Source organism: Dromiciops gliroides, chromosome 1 (genome assembly GCF_019393635.1).
Source record: "Dromiciops gliroides isolate mDroGli1 chromosome 1, mDroGli1.pri, whole genome shotgun sequence".
Lineage (NCBI taxonomy): Eukaryota > Metazoa > Chordata > Mammalia > Microbiotheria > Microbiotheriidae > Dromiciops > Dromiciops gliroides.
The window spans coordinates 670,841,385-670,858,167 of record NC_057861.1 but is presented as its reverse complement, the minus strand read 5'-3'; the positions used below and the strand labels follow the sequence as shown (position 1 = coordinate 670,858,167).

The 16,783-nt window shown below is 49.3% G+C and overlaps 1 protein-coding gene across 3 annotated transcripts in view; it reads right to left on the bottom strand.

Moving 5' to 3' along the window:
• Positions 1-2,460: 2,460 nt before the first annotated feature.
• Positions 2,461-16,783, bottom strand: part of GUK1 (guanylate kinase 1) — a 29,315-nt gene continuing 14,992 nt past the window's right edge. For all 3 annotated transcript variants that reach the window (XM_043977004.1, XM_043977005.1, XM_043977006.1), the window contains 6 exons: positions 15,852-15,893; positions 14,706-14,802; positions 6,768-6,906; positions 5,253-5,337; positions 2,843-2,928; positions 2,461-2,595 (listed from right to left, as the gene is read on the bottom strand). In XM_043977004.1, the coding sequence (XP_043832939.1) occupies positions 2,560-2,595; positions 2,843-2,928; positions 5,253-5,337; positions 6,768-6,906; positions 14,706-14,802; positions 15,852-15,893 (485 nt within the window). In that variant the 3' untranslated portion in view covers positions 2,461-2,559. The remainder of the gene's footprint in view (positions 2,596-2,842; positions 2,929-5,252; positions 5,338-6,767; positions 6,907-14,705; positions 14,803-15,851; positions 15,894-16,783) is intronic.

The following is a 16,783-nucleotide window of genomic DNA, read 5'->3' as shown; positions in this document are numbered from 1 at the left end:
TGGCTGCAGGTGGAGAGTGAGCTCCCCATCCCCATCCAGTATCCTGGCTAAGTGTTCCAGCAGAGTGCAGATGCCCGAGGGGATTCCAGGACTGGGTGGCTGGACAGGAGGACCCTCAGCAGAGGCTACTCCCCCCAACTTCAAGAGCGGACGCCCCGTCTCATGAGGCCTCCCTCCTGCCCGTTATTGGCACCTTTCCCTTCTGGACAGTGCTTTGTACATACCTCGTATTTACTCCCATGCATGTGTATCTCTCTAGCAGACTATAAGCCCCTCAAGGGCAAGGCCTGTTTCCTTTTTGTACTGAGTACTGAGTACTGAGTACACAGTACTGAGTACACAGTTCCTTCAGCTCAGTTGTGTCCAACCCCTTGTGACCCCTTTTGGGGCATTCTCTTGGCAAAGATACAGTGGTGGTTTGACATTTCCTTCTCCAGATCATTTGACAGATGAGGAAACTGAGGCAAGCAGGATTAAGCAACTTGCCCAGGGTCATATAGTAGTGAACAGTAATCTGAGGTCAAATGTGAACTCGCAAAGATGAGTCTTCCTGACTTTGGGCTTGGAACTCTATCCACTTCACCACCTAACTTCCATGAACACAGTAGGTGCCTAATAAATGCTGGCTTCTTCGCTGGTAACCTAGTTCAGCCCGCTCATGCACACCCGTGTGTCTCCACTGACCTATGAGTGACCTCTACCTTTTAAATTGGGGGACCCCACGGCCACACAGTACCACCATAAAGACATTGGCAGTGTGACCCTGTGTATCTGGTGACTTTGCAGGATCCTGAAGGTGGGGCAGGGCAGCAGTTCATGTCTTTGCCCACATCTACCACAAAGCCCAGCAGCCTTGGGACCCACGGGGCGTTCTCAGTAGGCTGGATGTCCTCTAGGGAGGGGGAAGAAGAAGCTGAGGGCACAGCCTGCTGGAACATTATCAGGGTGGGTGGTACAGACTCAAGCTGAACTTTTCTCCCAGATTCCAAAGCGGGCTAAGCTCATAAGATTCCCAGCACTTACTAAGGTGGCCTGGTTCTCACTTCCTAGGATCCCTTGGGGGTGGGAGGAGGCAGCTGGGACCTGGCCCTCCAGGCAGGGAGGAAGTCTCCACCCATCCTGCTCTAGAAAGAAGTCTTCCCTCCTGGAAGTCCTGGCCTCAGACCCTTCCCTGTGTCACATCCATGGGGAGACTCCTGAGGTGGGGGGGGGGGGCTGCTGATTCTATGGTCAGACTTCCCGGGCCGCCACCTTGGGGTCCTGAGTAACAAATGGGTAGGCTAGTGATGTGGCCTGGTTTGTGTGGGAATGCTAGGCTGGGAGGGCCTGCTTCTTTGTGGGGAAATTGGGTGCTCAGGGTTCCTCTGGAGTTTTCAGAAGAGAGACAAAACCACTGAGGCCCAGGGGAGACCTAACCTCACCCAGGGTGGGGGAAGGAAGAGTCTGGGGTCAGGGGTTTCTAGCTGTCTTTGCCTGCCTCCACTGCAGACAGCCCCCTCCCTGCTGCAGGATGAATTCCCAGAGCAATGACATGGGGCAGACTAGGAAGAGGCTCTAAACTTAGCTAGATTCCCCAAGCTCATCTTCCAGGAAGAGCCAGGAGGCCTTTCTAAAATAAAATGCATTTTATTCCAAGATGGGTTTTGGGCTCAGAGAAGGACCACCCATCTAGGGCTCACGGGGACATAAAGCATCAGGATTGTGCTCAGGATCACCGCTGAACACACGGCCACGACCCGCCTGGACATCTGGTCTGCTAAGGCAGGGGAGGATGGGAAGGAGGTGGGGCCGGTAAGGAATTCCCCAGGGAAACTAGTCCAAGTGTCTGATGGGGGAGGGTGCATGTGTGTGCAAGTGGGGTTACCCCAGTGGTCCCCAGGACACTTTCCCAAATTCCAAATTGTTCATAAAACCATTGTACCCTTGCAGCTGGAGGGCCGGGCTGGTGGCCTGAAACTCAATCACCACCCAGGGTGATTGACCACTCAAAGCCTGTCAACTGTGGCCCTGGTTCATACCAGCCGGCTTTTGCCCAGCTACCTTTATGGTCTCATCCGAGGCTGGTCTTCCCCTCCTTGGAGCACCTTGAGTGGACACACTCCCCAGAGAGGTCACTGCAAGATCCTCTCCTCCAACGCCAAGAGCCTCATGCTTTTGCCTGGCATCTAAGTCACTACCCTGATACACAGGGCACGTGGGAACCCAGAGAGACAGGGCACAAACGGTCACCAGGCTCCTCTGGAGGGTCTGTATGCCTTCTCCCTGGTCCTGAGGCCCAGTGCCAACCTGGCCTAGAGGTGGGGGAACCTTGGAGACACAGTCTCTCTCCCAGGGTCTTGGGGGTGCACTGAGGATGCCACGGGGTCTGGATGGTGGGAGAAGATGCGGGGGTTCAAAAGGCACAGACACCTGCCTCTGCTCTGGCCCAAGATGCCCCGGGTTCCAGCTGACTCGCACACCTCTGCGGCTCAGGGTAGGGAGGGGTCAGACTCAAGGGAATGTGTCTCTCGGAATGTAAAGGGATTGGGGGAGGGCAGTGGGACGGCCTCAGGTTTCTGCTCACGACTTGCTGGGTTGCTGGGCCTTCTGGATTTCCTGCAGGGAAAAAGGACAAGGCTCGGGTTGGGCCAGCATGCTGCAGGCAGGTGGGGAGTGACAGAGAGAACAAGCAGCCTGGGCCAAAGGCCTGCCTGCCTGCCCGCCCCCAGAACATCCCAGGGACTACAGAGAGGAGATCACCTCATCCGAGTCCCTCACGGGGCAGTGCTGCAGACTGAGACTAAGAGAGAGGCCCCCAGGTGGCAAGCGGCAGGGCCAACACCCAAACCCAAGGGGGCCTCACCTCAGCCAGCACCTTCCTCAGCGTCATGTAAGCCTCCTCCAAGTCATCATTGATAATGATCAAGTCGAACAGGTTGGGCTCCTGGCCTGGAAGCACAAGAGGGAGGGGCCCAGGGAAGGCATTAGAAGTGGGTCTGCAGCCTGAGTCCTCTCAGGAGGCTGCCCTCACCTTTCTCTCCAAGGGATGCCACCATCTGGTCTTGGCTGCTCCCAAAGAAGCGATGGCCAGGGGGCCAATGGGATTATGCAGGGTGTGTATGAAAACAAGCCCTGGTGTATCATGGGAAGAACTCTGGTCAACTCATCTTGGATATTCAGCAGCTGTGTGGCTCTCTCTGTCTCAATTTCCTAGGCTGGCAAACGAGGGTAGCTTCTCTTCCACTCTTTACTTCATAGGGCTGTTGCAAGGAAGGAACTTTGCTACATGAATGTTAGTGTTACCATTATTACCTTACAATCATTACTTTTCACACAGCCTATTCCAATAACCTTGTACTTCATCTCCTTGCTTCCAGTTTCTCCCTCTCTAGTTCATCTAGACACTTTTTTTTTCCTTTGTAAAACTCTGCATTTATTTTTTGGTATGTGTTCTGCGTAGCCCCCGAATGGCTTCACTTTGTATCCCAGAGATGAGCATAATGCTTTGCATCAGGTTGGGTGTTTTATCAGAGTTTGTTGAATTGAATTATCCACCTTGCCACCATGGGCACACCTCCTCATGGCTCTGGGATCGACAACCAAATTAACCTGGCCACTGCTGCCTGAAAAGGTCTGATCATCTGATGCCTGAGAACTCCATCCTTGGTGGTGAGGACCAAGCTCCCTTCTCGGCTGTCCTCTCCCACCTGTGTCACACTGTCCCTCGTGGGTCTCTATCCCACTCCATCAAACCTTTCCCGAGCCCTCTACACCCTTTTCTCTTGTTAACAAACTGCCCTTCACATTAGACTTGGGATCCCTCTCATGAAATTGCTCTCTATTTTCTATTTCATTTTCTATGTACATATTGTTTCTCCCCAATAGAATATAAACTCCTTGAGGGCAGGGATGGTTTCATTTTGGTCTTTGTATTCAGCAGACACTTAATAAATGCTTGCTGAATTAAGCTACTACTGTCTAAGCTACTATTACTCCCAGGGCCTGGGAGAAAGGTTCTTTGCAAATACTCCAAAGCTCCAAAGATGCAGGATTTGGTGGGGGGGCGGGGGGGGGGGTGCTCTTCACTGATGCAGTCTCAGGAGCACCTCCTCTACATCTTAATGGTTGCTATGGAAAAACCCCCAAACCGCAGTCACCAGTGGCCTCCAGCGGTGAGGTTATTCATTATCAGGAGCTACAGAGCCATGAGCTATTCTTGTGACAGGATCTTGCCAAGATCTGGGCTTAGGATCATAGGAGCCAGAGCCAGAAATCATTGGGTTTAGGCCCTTCGTATATAAATGAGGAAGGTGAGACTCAGGGACCAAGACTAGGCCGAGATCACACGAGTGCCTGGTGGCCAAACTCAGACTCCAAAGCACCTGCTCAGCCCCTTCCTCCTCTCCCGCCACCACACTCCCCATGCATCAAGGCCCACCATGTTGAGGCCCGGAGCTCTCCACCTCCCCGCCGGCTCTTCCTCATCTCCTGCTTCACTGCACCCTCCGGCACAGTGCTTTGCCCGCCCCGACCACACTTCACATTCCCCTTCCAACATGCTATCCATTCTTCCTTATGTGGCCCAGCTGCCGCCTCCTTCAGAGAGCCTCTAACCACCTTTTCTTCCTTGAGCCTCGAAGGGGATGCTTTGTTCCTCCTGTACACTAATGTTCTAGAGTTTTCTTAGTCACCATCTAATGAGACCTAAGTGCCACCAGGGGGGTTCTATTTTAGGATGATGTCTGCTGACATTTCTAGAGACACTGAGAGTTTCAGCATGCTCTCAAACTTAGAGAAGCCCTTTGACTATGGGATCATCCCTGTCTTACTGCTAAGGATAGTAGGACTCAGGGAATGTTAGTGACGTGTCCAAGGTCACACAGAAAGTTAAGCATCTGAGTGAGAATTAGAATCCAGGTCTTCTCACACCCCAGACCCAAGCTCTTCCCACGACATCCTGCTGCCTCTGGGTCTTGTGTCCCTCCCCTGTCCCAACCTTGGTGATTATCTGGTATACAACCCCCTCATTTTATAGCAAAGGAGCCTGTGAGTCAGAGATGAGGTGTCTAAGTTTGCACAGGTAACAAGAACCAGAGAATGCTGGATCTTCAACATCCTGGATAGCCACACCTGGGAAATGTTTCCTATTAACCCATTAAGGGAATGGATGATGGTTACCACAGTGAGCCTAGTGAGCAATGCTCCCTGATACCAGGCACAGAGCCAGGCAGCCAGGCAGGTGGCTTCCCTGCCTGCACACACGCTCTACTCACTGCTCTCCATGTCGCGCGCAGCTGCAGCCAGCCTCTTCTTTAAGCTTTCCTCTGTTTCTGTCTTCCTGTCTCTCAGTCGCTTTTCCTGAAATGCACAACAGAGGCCTGGTGACCTCAATGCAACCCTGGTCTTCACTGGCTCCTGGAGGATCCTGAGTAGGGCCTCTTCTCAAAGCTCTCTCAACCCAGGTGTGATGTGACCTTCCCCACAAGGCCCGCTTATCTGCAGAAAGTCTCTGGTGGGAGAGGCCTGACCCCTGGGGACACTGCTGGAATAGCCCAAGGCCTGGGTGGACCAAGCCCAAGGATGAGCTCAGTGCTCGCCATTCACCAGGGAGGAGAAAGAGAAATGCTGGCAACTTGAAGAAATGACTAAATGAGGTAGAAGAGGGGCGATATTGGTTTGCAGGAAAATCTCTAGTGGCTAGCCCTGAACCCTAATCCAAGGTCTGTCTGACATTCCTAGCAATGGCTTTGATGAAGATTTGTCAACAAAGAAGTTTATCCAACAAGAAGAGGACCAAAAAATGGGAGGGGTAACTAATACGCATCACGGCCCAGTGGGTAGAGTACTGGAGCAAGAAACCCAAAAGATCTGGGTTCAAATCTGGCCTCAGGAACTTACCCGATGGGGGACATTAATGCAAATCACTCCTTCCCTCTGTGGCAGAGTTTTCTATTCTGTAAAATGAAAGGTTCCTCCCAGCTCTAGAGTCATGAGCTTAGAATATGATCATCCCTGACAGAAGGGACCCTGCCCAAGATCATTCTTCCTGCTCTGATCTGAACTGGCGACAATGAGTAGAGATGATGCAAAGGGACTGGTCAGGAAAGAAGAGACTGTCCTTTTCTAGGGTCTCAGGTCAGGCTGGTGCCCTAGAACAGGTGGGATGACAGCCCTGCCTCTGTGGCATCCTCTTCATGTTAACGGACAAGGACCCTTTCATTCATGGGTGCCCGGGCTGGGGGTGAGGGGAAGCCCCAGTCTAAGCTTCCCCCTCCCCCTCCCCAAGCCGTGTTCTGCTCCGCCATGCTGGACTAGAGGGATTTGTAAGCTTCCTGCCCCATGGGACCTGATTCTGACAGAGAAGGAAGAGTCGGGAGCTGAACTGGAACTGGAGGGACAGAAAAAGCCAAGGTTTAAACTGAGAAAAAGAAGGAGAAGGGGAAATGGTCCAGCCCCAGGAAGCGTGAATGGAGAGGAGCATCCTGGGGAGCCCAAGACTCAGAAATGAGGCAAGATGCACCTCAGAGGGGAAGCTGTACCAGAAATCAATGAGCAGCCTCCAGGGCCGGCCCAGCCCAGGGCCCGGAGGCTCACCCCAAGGGAGTGGATGCTGCCCTCTCTTCTTCCCTAAAGGGGGCTCATCACTAAGAAGTCTCTCTCACTGGGCAAGCCCTCGGACCCCTTCTCTGAAAAGCCCGAAGCTCCCTGGTCACTGGGGAGGCCATCTGGGGTGGTGGCTCCCCGATCAGCACCCCCCCCCCCCCCCCGGGATCCAGGAGGAAGCATACCAAGATGTCCAGGGATGGCGCCTGGATGGAGATATAGATGGGATGCAGCTCGGTCTTCTTGATGTTCCTCACCCCCTGCAGGTCGATATCTAACACACAGATGCGGTTCATCGCCTGCACGGCCTGCACAGCGGCCTTGCTGCAGGGAGAGCAGAGTGGCCATTCAGCAGACTGCAGGAGCCAGCTCTGCTCTGGGCAACGTCTTCAGGCAAGCACAACAGCTACCCCCCCCAACTTGTGACCTCCCTCCCGCCCCCACTCCCACCCCAAGGGCTGCAGCAGGGGACCCGACGCGGAGTCCCGGCCCTGCTCTGTCCTGGATCTGTAACTTCACATGAGTTACTGCCTCTCTGGGCCTGTTCCATCATCGACCATGCAGCACGCCGCCTAACCTCAAAGACTGCTAGACAACAACATTATTATTTATTTATATTCCTCTAGGACTATAGCTCTAAAGTTCAAACAAGACTTCTTCTACTGTAACCCTGTGAAGTGATGACAAAGATTACCGCTCCCATTTCATGGATGGGGAAAATGAATAGTAAAATGCCCTGCCTAGGATCATACTGTTTGTTAGTGAGCTTCAGAAGTTGGATATTAACCTAGATCCATCTGTCTCTTGGGATTTGCTTCTCCCTTTCCCTTCCCCAACTCTCTCTCTCTTTGCTTCTCCCCTTCCCCAACACTCTCTCTCCTCTCTCTGTCTCTCTCCAATAGCTGAGCCCAGGTCCACTGCCTCTGGTTGTGAGGATGAAATAACTCACTGGGTGACAAAATACACAAGACTGTTATTATTCTTATTTCAGCACAAAGCCAGATCAAGCCTCCAGTCACCTTTGGCTCCTCCCTCTTTTTTACCTGCCCACAAGCACATTTTGTAGTTGTTCAGTCATGTCTGACTCTTCATGACCCATTTAGGGTTTTTATTGGCAAAGATAAAGAAGTGGGTTGCCATTCCCTTCTCTTGTCGATCAAGGCAAACAGGGTTAAGTGACTTGCCCAGGGTCCCACAGCTAGTGAGCGTCTGAGACCAGATTTAAAGTTAGGGCTTCCTGACTCCAGGCTCAGTGCTCCACCCACTGAGCCACCGAGCTGCCTCCATTTTCTCAATTAAGCTCATAATGATGACTCCTCTCTTTCTCCATCATCTCCCTATACCCTATTGTCAAGGCCTATTCACTCTTCCTCCTCAACCCTGCTCAGATCTGTCCCTTCCATTTCCATTTTCATTGCTCCCACCACCTAAAGTCGGGGCCATCTTGAGCAGTGATGGGTTGGTTCTCCCTCTTTGGAGCCCATTTGTTGGGTATGATTTTTACAGAGGAAATTCCTTTAAGCTGGGACTAGATGGCTATTGAGGTCCAACTCTCAGATTCTGTGGCTACTTCCAAGAGCATCTCTTTGTGCCCCTGCTCAAATTCACCTTACGCCCTCTGCCACAGCAATCTTCTTCAAACCCAGCTCTGTGTCATGTCCCTCCTCAAAAACCTTACACTGTCCCCCACTGACCACTGAACAAATTCCAAACTCCCCAGCCTGGCATTGGCCAGGGTCTCTCCTTAGCTGGGCCCACCCCACCTCAACAGCTTCCTCTTCCCCTTCCATCCCTGAATATTCTGAGCTCCAGCCAAGCAGGACAAGTCGCTGTTCTCTGAAGAAGCCTGGAGTGTGCTTTTGTTCATGCTTTTAACCCTTGCAGGAACATGACAGTTCCTCCGCTCCTTTTATTTCTGCTCATGGGAATCTTATCCATCTGTCAAGCTTAAATGGCGCCACCTCCTCCTCCACAAAGCCATCTGTGATCTGCTCGACCAGATAGGACCTCTCCCTCCTGAGAACCTTCCCAACACTCTGACTATAACACTCACAGTACCTGCCCCTCTGTATCTACCAGGCATCTTCTTCACAAAGTGGCAACACCCTAGGAGGAAGTGGGCATGATTATTACCCCCCACTTTACAGATAAAGCAACTGAAGATGAGAACAATGAAGGGGCTTGCTCAGGTCCCACTGCAAGTGAGCGCTAGAACTTATGCCCACATCTTTGGATTCAGAGAACTGTTTTTTCCTTACCACCACCCATAGCAGCCCCTCATTCAGCCTTCTCCCTCTGGGATGTTCACCGATCTACCCAACCTAATTCTGGTTCTGGGGGACCCAGTTCTTTCTCTAGGTCATCAGTATGCCTAGCATACAGTATGTAATTAAAAATGCATGCTGAGCTTCTCTCTCTGTGCTGGCTGAGGGAATCTCTTTTCTCCTTAGTTCAGCCAAAGTTGAGCTTTTTCAATAAAAAATTTTACAAGGAAACAGAGAGGGGAAACACTGGTCTAAGAAACTTTTTTGGTTTTTTGTGTTTTTTTACTATTTGCCAATAGTCACACAAAAAAAACCCATGATATATATCTATCACAAATAAATATAAATATTCAATTACACAAACAAGAGCCAAAGAATGTTTGCATAGGAAACCCTCGTCTCCTGTTATTTACATTTTGTTTTTTAAAAGCATGTTTTCATCTACTGGGGTAGCCCAAATAAAGGTTGTTTTTATGTTCCCTTCTGAACTTGTTCCCACACTGGTACATTTCTGTGGATTTTGCTGCTGCCTAGTTCCATAACTAAGTTTCTTGACACACCCACCTCTTCCTTGGGGCACAGTCATCAAATCCCCAGCACCATAGCTTGGAGAAAGGACTTTCCAATGACTGCTTTCTCACTCAGCCCAGTCCTCCTGTGGATCTCCAGGCTGAAACCCCCTTCCTTGGCCACCATTTTATCCTCTAAGTGTTTTATATTAAGTTATCCTATAATGTCTCTGTTACAAGGCAGACTTCTTAAAAGCAGGATCATTTTGCCTTTGGTTTTGTATCTCAATGCTTGTTTAGTTCACTGTGTGGCCTATGGTAAGGGCTTAATCGATGCTTTTTCATTCATTTATTCATTCATTGATTCCTTCATTGTCTCCTCCCACCAATCACTGGGAGCACCTAGGCCATGGTCCAGGAGTCTCCAGGCTCCATCATCCCAGGGATCAGCAAACCTCAGAGAGGAAAATTAAAGCTGATAGAAAGGGAAATATTCTCATAGCATCCAGAAGAAATGCTGCAGGAAGTGATTAAACCCCCTACCGCTGGGAGGCCGGAGAGGAGGTGTTGTGGTGGGTATTCCTACTCAGGGACAAGTTGAACAAGGGGCCTCTGAAGGACCTTCCAGCCCAGTCCAGGATGCTATGTGATCATGTAAAGGCCTGGTTTCAGAACCCTGTCTGTGCCACTTATTACAACCTTTCTGAGGCTCAGTTCCCTCATTTATAAGACAATAAGGTTGACCATGGCTCTTTCCAGCCCTAAACCCTCTTTAAAGGCTGTGCTTCACAAGAGGCAAGCACCACCCATCCCATGGGATGCTTTCTCAAGGCCAAACCTCATTAGGCTCCTTGAGAGATGGCATTCCAGGGGCAGCTAGGTGGCTCAGTGGATAAAGCACCAGCCCTGGATTCAGGAGGACCTGAGTTCACTTAACCCTTACTTCCCCTGCAAAAAAAAACAAAACAAAACAACCCCCCCCCCCAAAAAAGCAAATAAAAATGTGGGGCAGCTAGGTGGCGCAGTGGATAGAGCACTGGCCTTGGATTCAGGAGGTCCTGAGTTGAAATCCAGCCTCGGACACTTGACACTTACTAGCTGTGTGACCCTGGGCAAGTCACTTAACCCCAATTGCCTCACAAAAAAAAAGAAAAAAGATAATGAGAGATGGCATTCCTCAGGGCCTACTCTGGGAGTTACTCCAATCACCCTGCTCCTTCATTATTTTAGGTCAAGCTGACAGGAGTGGGAGAGTGGAAGGATTTGCAGGCTCTCCCAAGAGCCACTACCCAGGGGACAGAAAAGTCTTCCAGTATTTCCTCCTAGGACAAGACTTAGGAACAACTCAAGCCTGATTCCCAGGGCCAAGGGATGGTGGTGGCTGCTCATTAACCAAGGCCCCTCCTATTAGCACTTTCAACTCAAGTGGAAGTAAGTTAAAGTCCAGATGATAAAGTTCTAATTTTACTCATAGGGCTACTATCAAAGAAGAACTTGACTCAATTCAACAAGCTGTATGACCATAGGCAAGTCACTTCCTGTGTCTGAGCCTTGGTTTTTCCATCTCTAGAATAGGGATAACAAAACTTGTGCTACCTAGCTTATGTGAATGGAGTCAAGTGACAAAAACATTTACTAAGTCAGCCCATCTCTAGCCTTATGTTCAACTTTTCTAGGACACAGAATGTCGTGGCTAGGAGGAACCTTAAGGGTCAGCTAGTGAAACTCCACTTGACGGAGGATGGAGAATGAAGACTAGAACCCAGACCTCTTGGCTTCCAGAGACAGCATCTCTGTCTTCTCCCCACTCCCCATTTCTGGCAAGAGCCTTCTACTGTCACTAGCTGGAAACAGACTTGTAGACCTACTTCTCTCATTAAAACATTCTCCAAGTACTTGGGTCTTTCTGCCTCTACTCTCTCCTCCCTCCAATCATCAGGCTCATCTTCCTTGGGCAGAGATCTGATCACGGGGCTTCTCTGCTCCCATGTCTACACTGGCTCCTTGGCCTGGAAGCCCACCATGCACTGGCACCACCCTACCTTCTCAGCCCTCTCCTCTGCCACCCTGGATGGCTCCCCATCCCCTGGATACATCTTGCCTGGGTTCATGATGTTTTCTGGGCCTCCTCCCCATCACTGTGGGTTGTATTCCAATCCATTCTTTAAAGCCGAACTCAAAGGCCACTTCCACTGAGGAGCTTTGCCTGCCTAACCACGTCAATGCCCTCTCTCTCTTCAGACCTCACAGCAATTTTGTTTATGCTCAACGATACTTATATCACTTTGTGGCATCAGTTTATATATCCTGCCTTCACTAGACTACAAGCTGCATTATCTAAACTGAGTTCCTTAAAACAGCCAATGTGGATATTTGTTTTGTTTGGCTTTACATGTTTGCACTAAGGATTTTGTTTTTCTTTCATTTGTTCATTCATTTTCTTTCATTCATTAATTTCTCTCATTTTCATTTCTTCTCAACTGGGGATGAGGGGGAGAATTTGGGTGGGTGGGAAGGACAGAAGGCCGGTTTTTGCTGATTGAAAAAAGTAAAATGTGGGGGCAGCTAGGTGGCGCAGTGGATAAAGTACTGGCCTTGGATTCAGGAGGACCTATGTTCAAATCCGGTCTTAGACACTTAACACTTACTAGCTGGGTGACCCTGGGCAAGTCACTTAACCCCAATTGCCTCACCAAAAAAAAAAAAAAATACAACCTCAGACACTTGACACTTACTAGCTATGTGACCCTGGGCGAGTCACTTAACCCTGATTGCTGCACAAGAAAGCAAGAAAGCAAGAAAGCAAGATGTAATTAAAAATGGGTGCTTAATACATTTGATTGAATTGAAAGAAGGTACGTAATGGTCATTCTCTACATGGTCATTTTTGGTGGCCCCAAAGTGGGCAATATCTGTGCTACCCACATAATACATAAAAGCCCTGAGAAAACCCACAGGTTTTGGCTGGTCTATTAAATAAATGTACTGCTCTCACTATCAAATGTCTAGATAAATGGCTGATATTCCAGGTTTTGAGTCATGGGGCCATGGATAATTAGGCTCAAGATGATGAAATTCACAGATGATAAAGCCTCAAAGGATGATTGGCAAGAGTTACAGGGCAGTCCCCCTATGCAGAAGCAGCAGAGTATAGAAGGGAAAGTGCTAGACTTCTGGTAAGAAGACCTGGTTTTGATTCCTGACTTGGACACCTGCCTACTGTGTGATCATGGGCAAGTCATCTATCTCCCTTCCTTCTTCCCTCAATGGCCCCAGGCTGACCCCAGGCTGTCCACTTTCCAACAGTGCACCCCAAGGACTTTTGGATCTTCCCATCTGCCCCTACAGCTGAGTTCTGCTAGTTGCTGTTTCTCCTAATAGAAAGTGAGCTCTTGGGACCTGAACCAGGAAAACAATTTGTCCAATAACGACATCATAAAGATAAACAATTTTGAAAAACTTAAAAAGACAAACAACCTTCATGGTGAAGGTGTTTCTCACTACCTGGCAGAGAGGCAATGGACTCAGGGTGCAGAATGAGACACGCACAGGTGGACGTGGCGACTGTGGGAATTTGTTTGGTTTGACTGTGTATATTTATTTGTTCAAGATTTGTTTTCAAATTTTTTGCAGGGTGGGGAGAGGAAATAAATCTTTGTTAATTACAAAAATAAATTAAAAAGAAGTGAGCTCTGGGGGCAGCTAGGTGGCGCAGTAGATAAAGCACCGGCCCTAGATTCAGGAGGACCTGAGTTCAAATCCGGACTCAAGTACTTGACACTTACTAGCTGTGTGACCCCGGACAAGTCACTTAACCCTCATTGCCCCACCAAAAAAAAAAGAAAGAAAGAAAGAAAAAGAAGTGAGCTCTGAGAGCAGAGATGGCTTTCCTTCTTATTTGTACTCCCAGGACACTGGATGGTGGTTGCATACAGCAAGAGTTTAATAAATATTTTTCCATTCAATTTCTTTCTGAGTTTGTTTCCTCATCTATAAGAGTCGGGGTCATAAGCCTTATGCTGCTGATCTCCCAGAGCTTTGTGGGAGAAGTGCTTTGTGTGGCAGGATATCCGAGGCCGCCGGCTCCAAGCCTTCCTGAACAAGACTCCCTCCTACGATGCGTCCCCCACAGGGCTGTCCATCTCCTCCCGGAGGCTTAGTGATGGGGAAGCTGGTCCTTCCTGAGGGAACCCATTTCACCTCTAGACAGCTCTCTACTTCATCAAGACTAAGCACACCCTCCAGGTACCACCCGCTGCTTTCTGGGGCCAAAGTGAAATTCAGCTAGTTCTTCTTCCAAAAGCCTCGACCCAAGGGATGGGAAAGTTCTCCACTATCTCCATCCCAGTGGAAATAAAGTGACAGGAAACTCGTCACCCTCCTGAAGCATTTCACTTCAGGGTGGCTCCTGCCGTCAGGAAGTTTTTCCTTCTACTAAACCAAAATCTTGGGAACTTCCCCACACTCTCCCTAATTCTGTCCTTGAGGTCAAGCAGAATCTATCAATGAGCGCTTACTAAGCACCTGCTATAGAACGTCCCAGGCATTCATGGGGGAAAGGTCTCTGTCCTCACAGAGCTTCCCTTCTATCGGGGGCTACAACATGTGCATGTAGAAACAAACACAAGGATCGGGGCAGCTAGGTGGCGCAGTGGATAAAGCACCAGCCCTGGATTCAGGAGGACCTGAGTTCAAAGCTGGCCTCAGACACTTGACACTAGCGGTATGACCCTGGGCAAGTCACTTAACCCTCACTGCCCCACAAGAAAAAAAAAAGGGAAAAAGGAAGGAAGGAAGGAAGGAAAGAAGGAAAGAAGGAAGAAAAACAGACAGACAAGGAGAATTTCAGGGAGGCCCTGGCAGCATGGGGCAAGGTGGGGGGTGGGGGAGGACAGTTTCAAAAGGGTCCAGAATTAACAGGAGTTCATTCTAGGCACAGGTGATGGCCAGAACAAAGGCTTGGATGGAGATGGGAGACAAATGTCACGTGTGAACAACAGCAAGCAAAATAAAGGTCATCTTTCTTCCATATGGCGGCCCTTGACATAGATACCTGACAATAGCTTTGGCGCATTCTCTTCTTCCAACTAAACACCCTAAATTCTACAGATGGGGCAGGTGAGTGGAACAGCATCTTTGTACACAGACAAGAGCAGGGCAGACTTTGCTGTAATCCCATCCCCAAGGGCCACAGTACAGGTCTGCCACATCAGTGAGGCTGGGTATAATGGGCAACATTCGGCCAAACCCTCCACTAAAGTTCATCGGTTTGGAGTCAGGTCCATATTCCCAAACAACCCGGCCCGATTCCCACAGGAAGGTCTGGGTAGGCAATTAAGCGGACACATACCTTGTCCCATACATGTTTCCTGAGAATTCAGCATGCTCGATGAATTCTCCAGCATCAATGTCTCTTTGCATCTCTTCCCTGGTCACAAAGTGATAATCTGGAATAAACAAGGGCAAAACAAAAAGTCCACTGATTGCAGCCAAGTCACATTTGAGCTCTGCATCCGTGGCTCCCTTCTTTCTATCCCAATCATCTTGTACATACCCGCAGACTAGAAGCAGGGCCCAAAGCCAACCTGGCCTCTAGAACTTTTCCACATTTCTTTCTCTGACATCATCTATTTCACAATATACTAGTGTTTACAGATCACTCCTAGGGTGCCTTGATCTGGGAGTCTTTTGGGGAGATAAAATGGACTGTTAGTGCAGAGAGAGTGCTAGATGAGGAGTTTCAGGGCCCAGGTTCTAGGTCTAGGCCTGCCACTTGTTATTCTGATTTCCCACTCATCCCCTGCTAAGCTAATCTTCTTCTTGTCCCTCGAATATGCTGTGCTTGTTGAGAAGATGGGGCAGAGAATGCTGGGTAAGTCAAGAGGACTTGGGTTCAAGAAGCTGCTCTTGCCACTGGGCAGATCACTTCACCTCACACCCATGGTCCATGAAGAACTGATCCTCTCTCTGGATAGAGCCCTCCTTCTAGGGACAGCTATGTGTGTGACTTCATTTCTCTAAATCAGATAAGAATGGGATCTGCAGTGAAGGGGCAATGAAACCAGCTGGTGTGTATGTCCTTGTATCCTTCATCTATGAAAATACTGTAATTTATGTTGTAAGAGCAACATCTGCTCTACACAGGCTCGTCTAGTTAGTGTATTATTGAATAGGACTGAATATGAAACTTTATCTCTGTTTTTTCTGAACTTCACAGACCCAATGCATGATATACACAGGTACTGAAGATAAATAATGGCTGAACTGAACCGAAGTGAAAGGGCAAGATATGCGCTGGGCAGAGAGTAAAGGAGAAGATGGAGACAAAGACCAGGAAGAAAGGAAGAGCAAGGCCCCATCCCAAGACTAAAGGTCTCCTGAGCTCTATGTTATAGGTCCTCCATTGGGGGTTCTACCCACTGGCAGGGCAGGGGAAAGGATGCATTGTGGGTAATAGGGCTTTCTTCCAGACCAGCAGATAACGAGGTACACTGACCTTTGCCATTTTCTTCTCCAGGCCTGGGGCTCCTCGTGGTATCTGTAACAAAGTATGCTAGTGACTCAATCTGGAGACTCAAGACAGATCCCCTGTAGGCTTCACCCATAGAATAACAAATCATCAAGGGGCCACCAGCTCTGAGAGAGCATTCTGCCCTCAACAGGTCATGGGAAAGAAGGAACCACCAAAGATGCCATGGTATATCCGAATGAGAACTGAAGTGATCAGGAGACCTGGGTTCTAATCCTGACTCATACTAACTAGCCATGTGACCTGGAGTAATGCAAAACCAGGTGCTCAGGGTTCTCATCTGGAAAACAAAAGAGTCAGATGAGGTCATTTCTAAGGTCCCTCCTCATTTTCCTTCATGACACCCTAAACATTCTTGACTTTAATATTATATGCAGTGTCCCAAAAGCCTTAGTGCCATTCTCTGTACCCTATTCTAAAGTTCCTCCCCCAGCTCTAACTTTCAATGTGCTAAGAGCCCCCACATCCGATACTCTTTATAAGGGCCATCTCAACTCCAATATTCTTTGGATATTCCAATATTCCCCATGCTAGGGTTAGGTATACAGGGGGAGTCAGTACTGAGAGGCTTTGGCAAAGCTTAGGTGCCCTGAGGTGGGTTTCTTTGCACCATCTAAACTCTGGCACAGCCAGGATACTAGGGAGAGCAGGGGCAAAAAGCAGTGGCAATAAAGAGGCCCACTTACTTGTGGCTTCCAAAGGGATTTGATCATCAAAAATGGCCAAGAGGGGCAGCTAGGTGGTACAGTAAATAAAGCACCGGCCATGGATTCAAGAGGACCTGAGTTCAAATCCAGCTTCAGACATTTGACATTTACTAGCTGTGTGACCCTGGGCAAGTCACTTAACTCTCACTGCCTTGCAAAAAAAAAAAAAAAAGGCCAAGAATCCCTTATCAC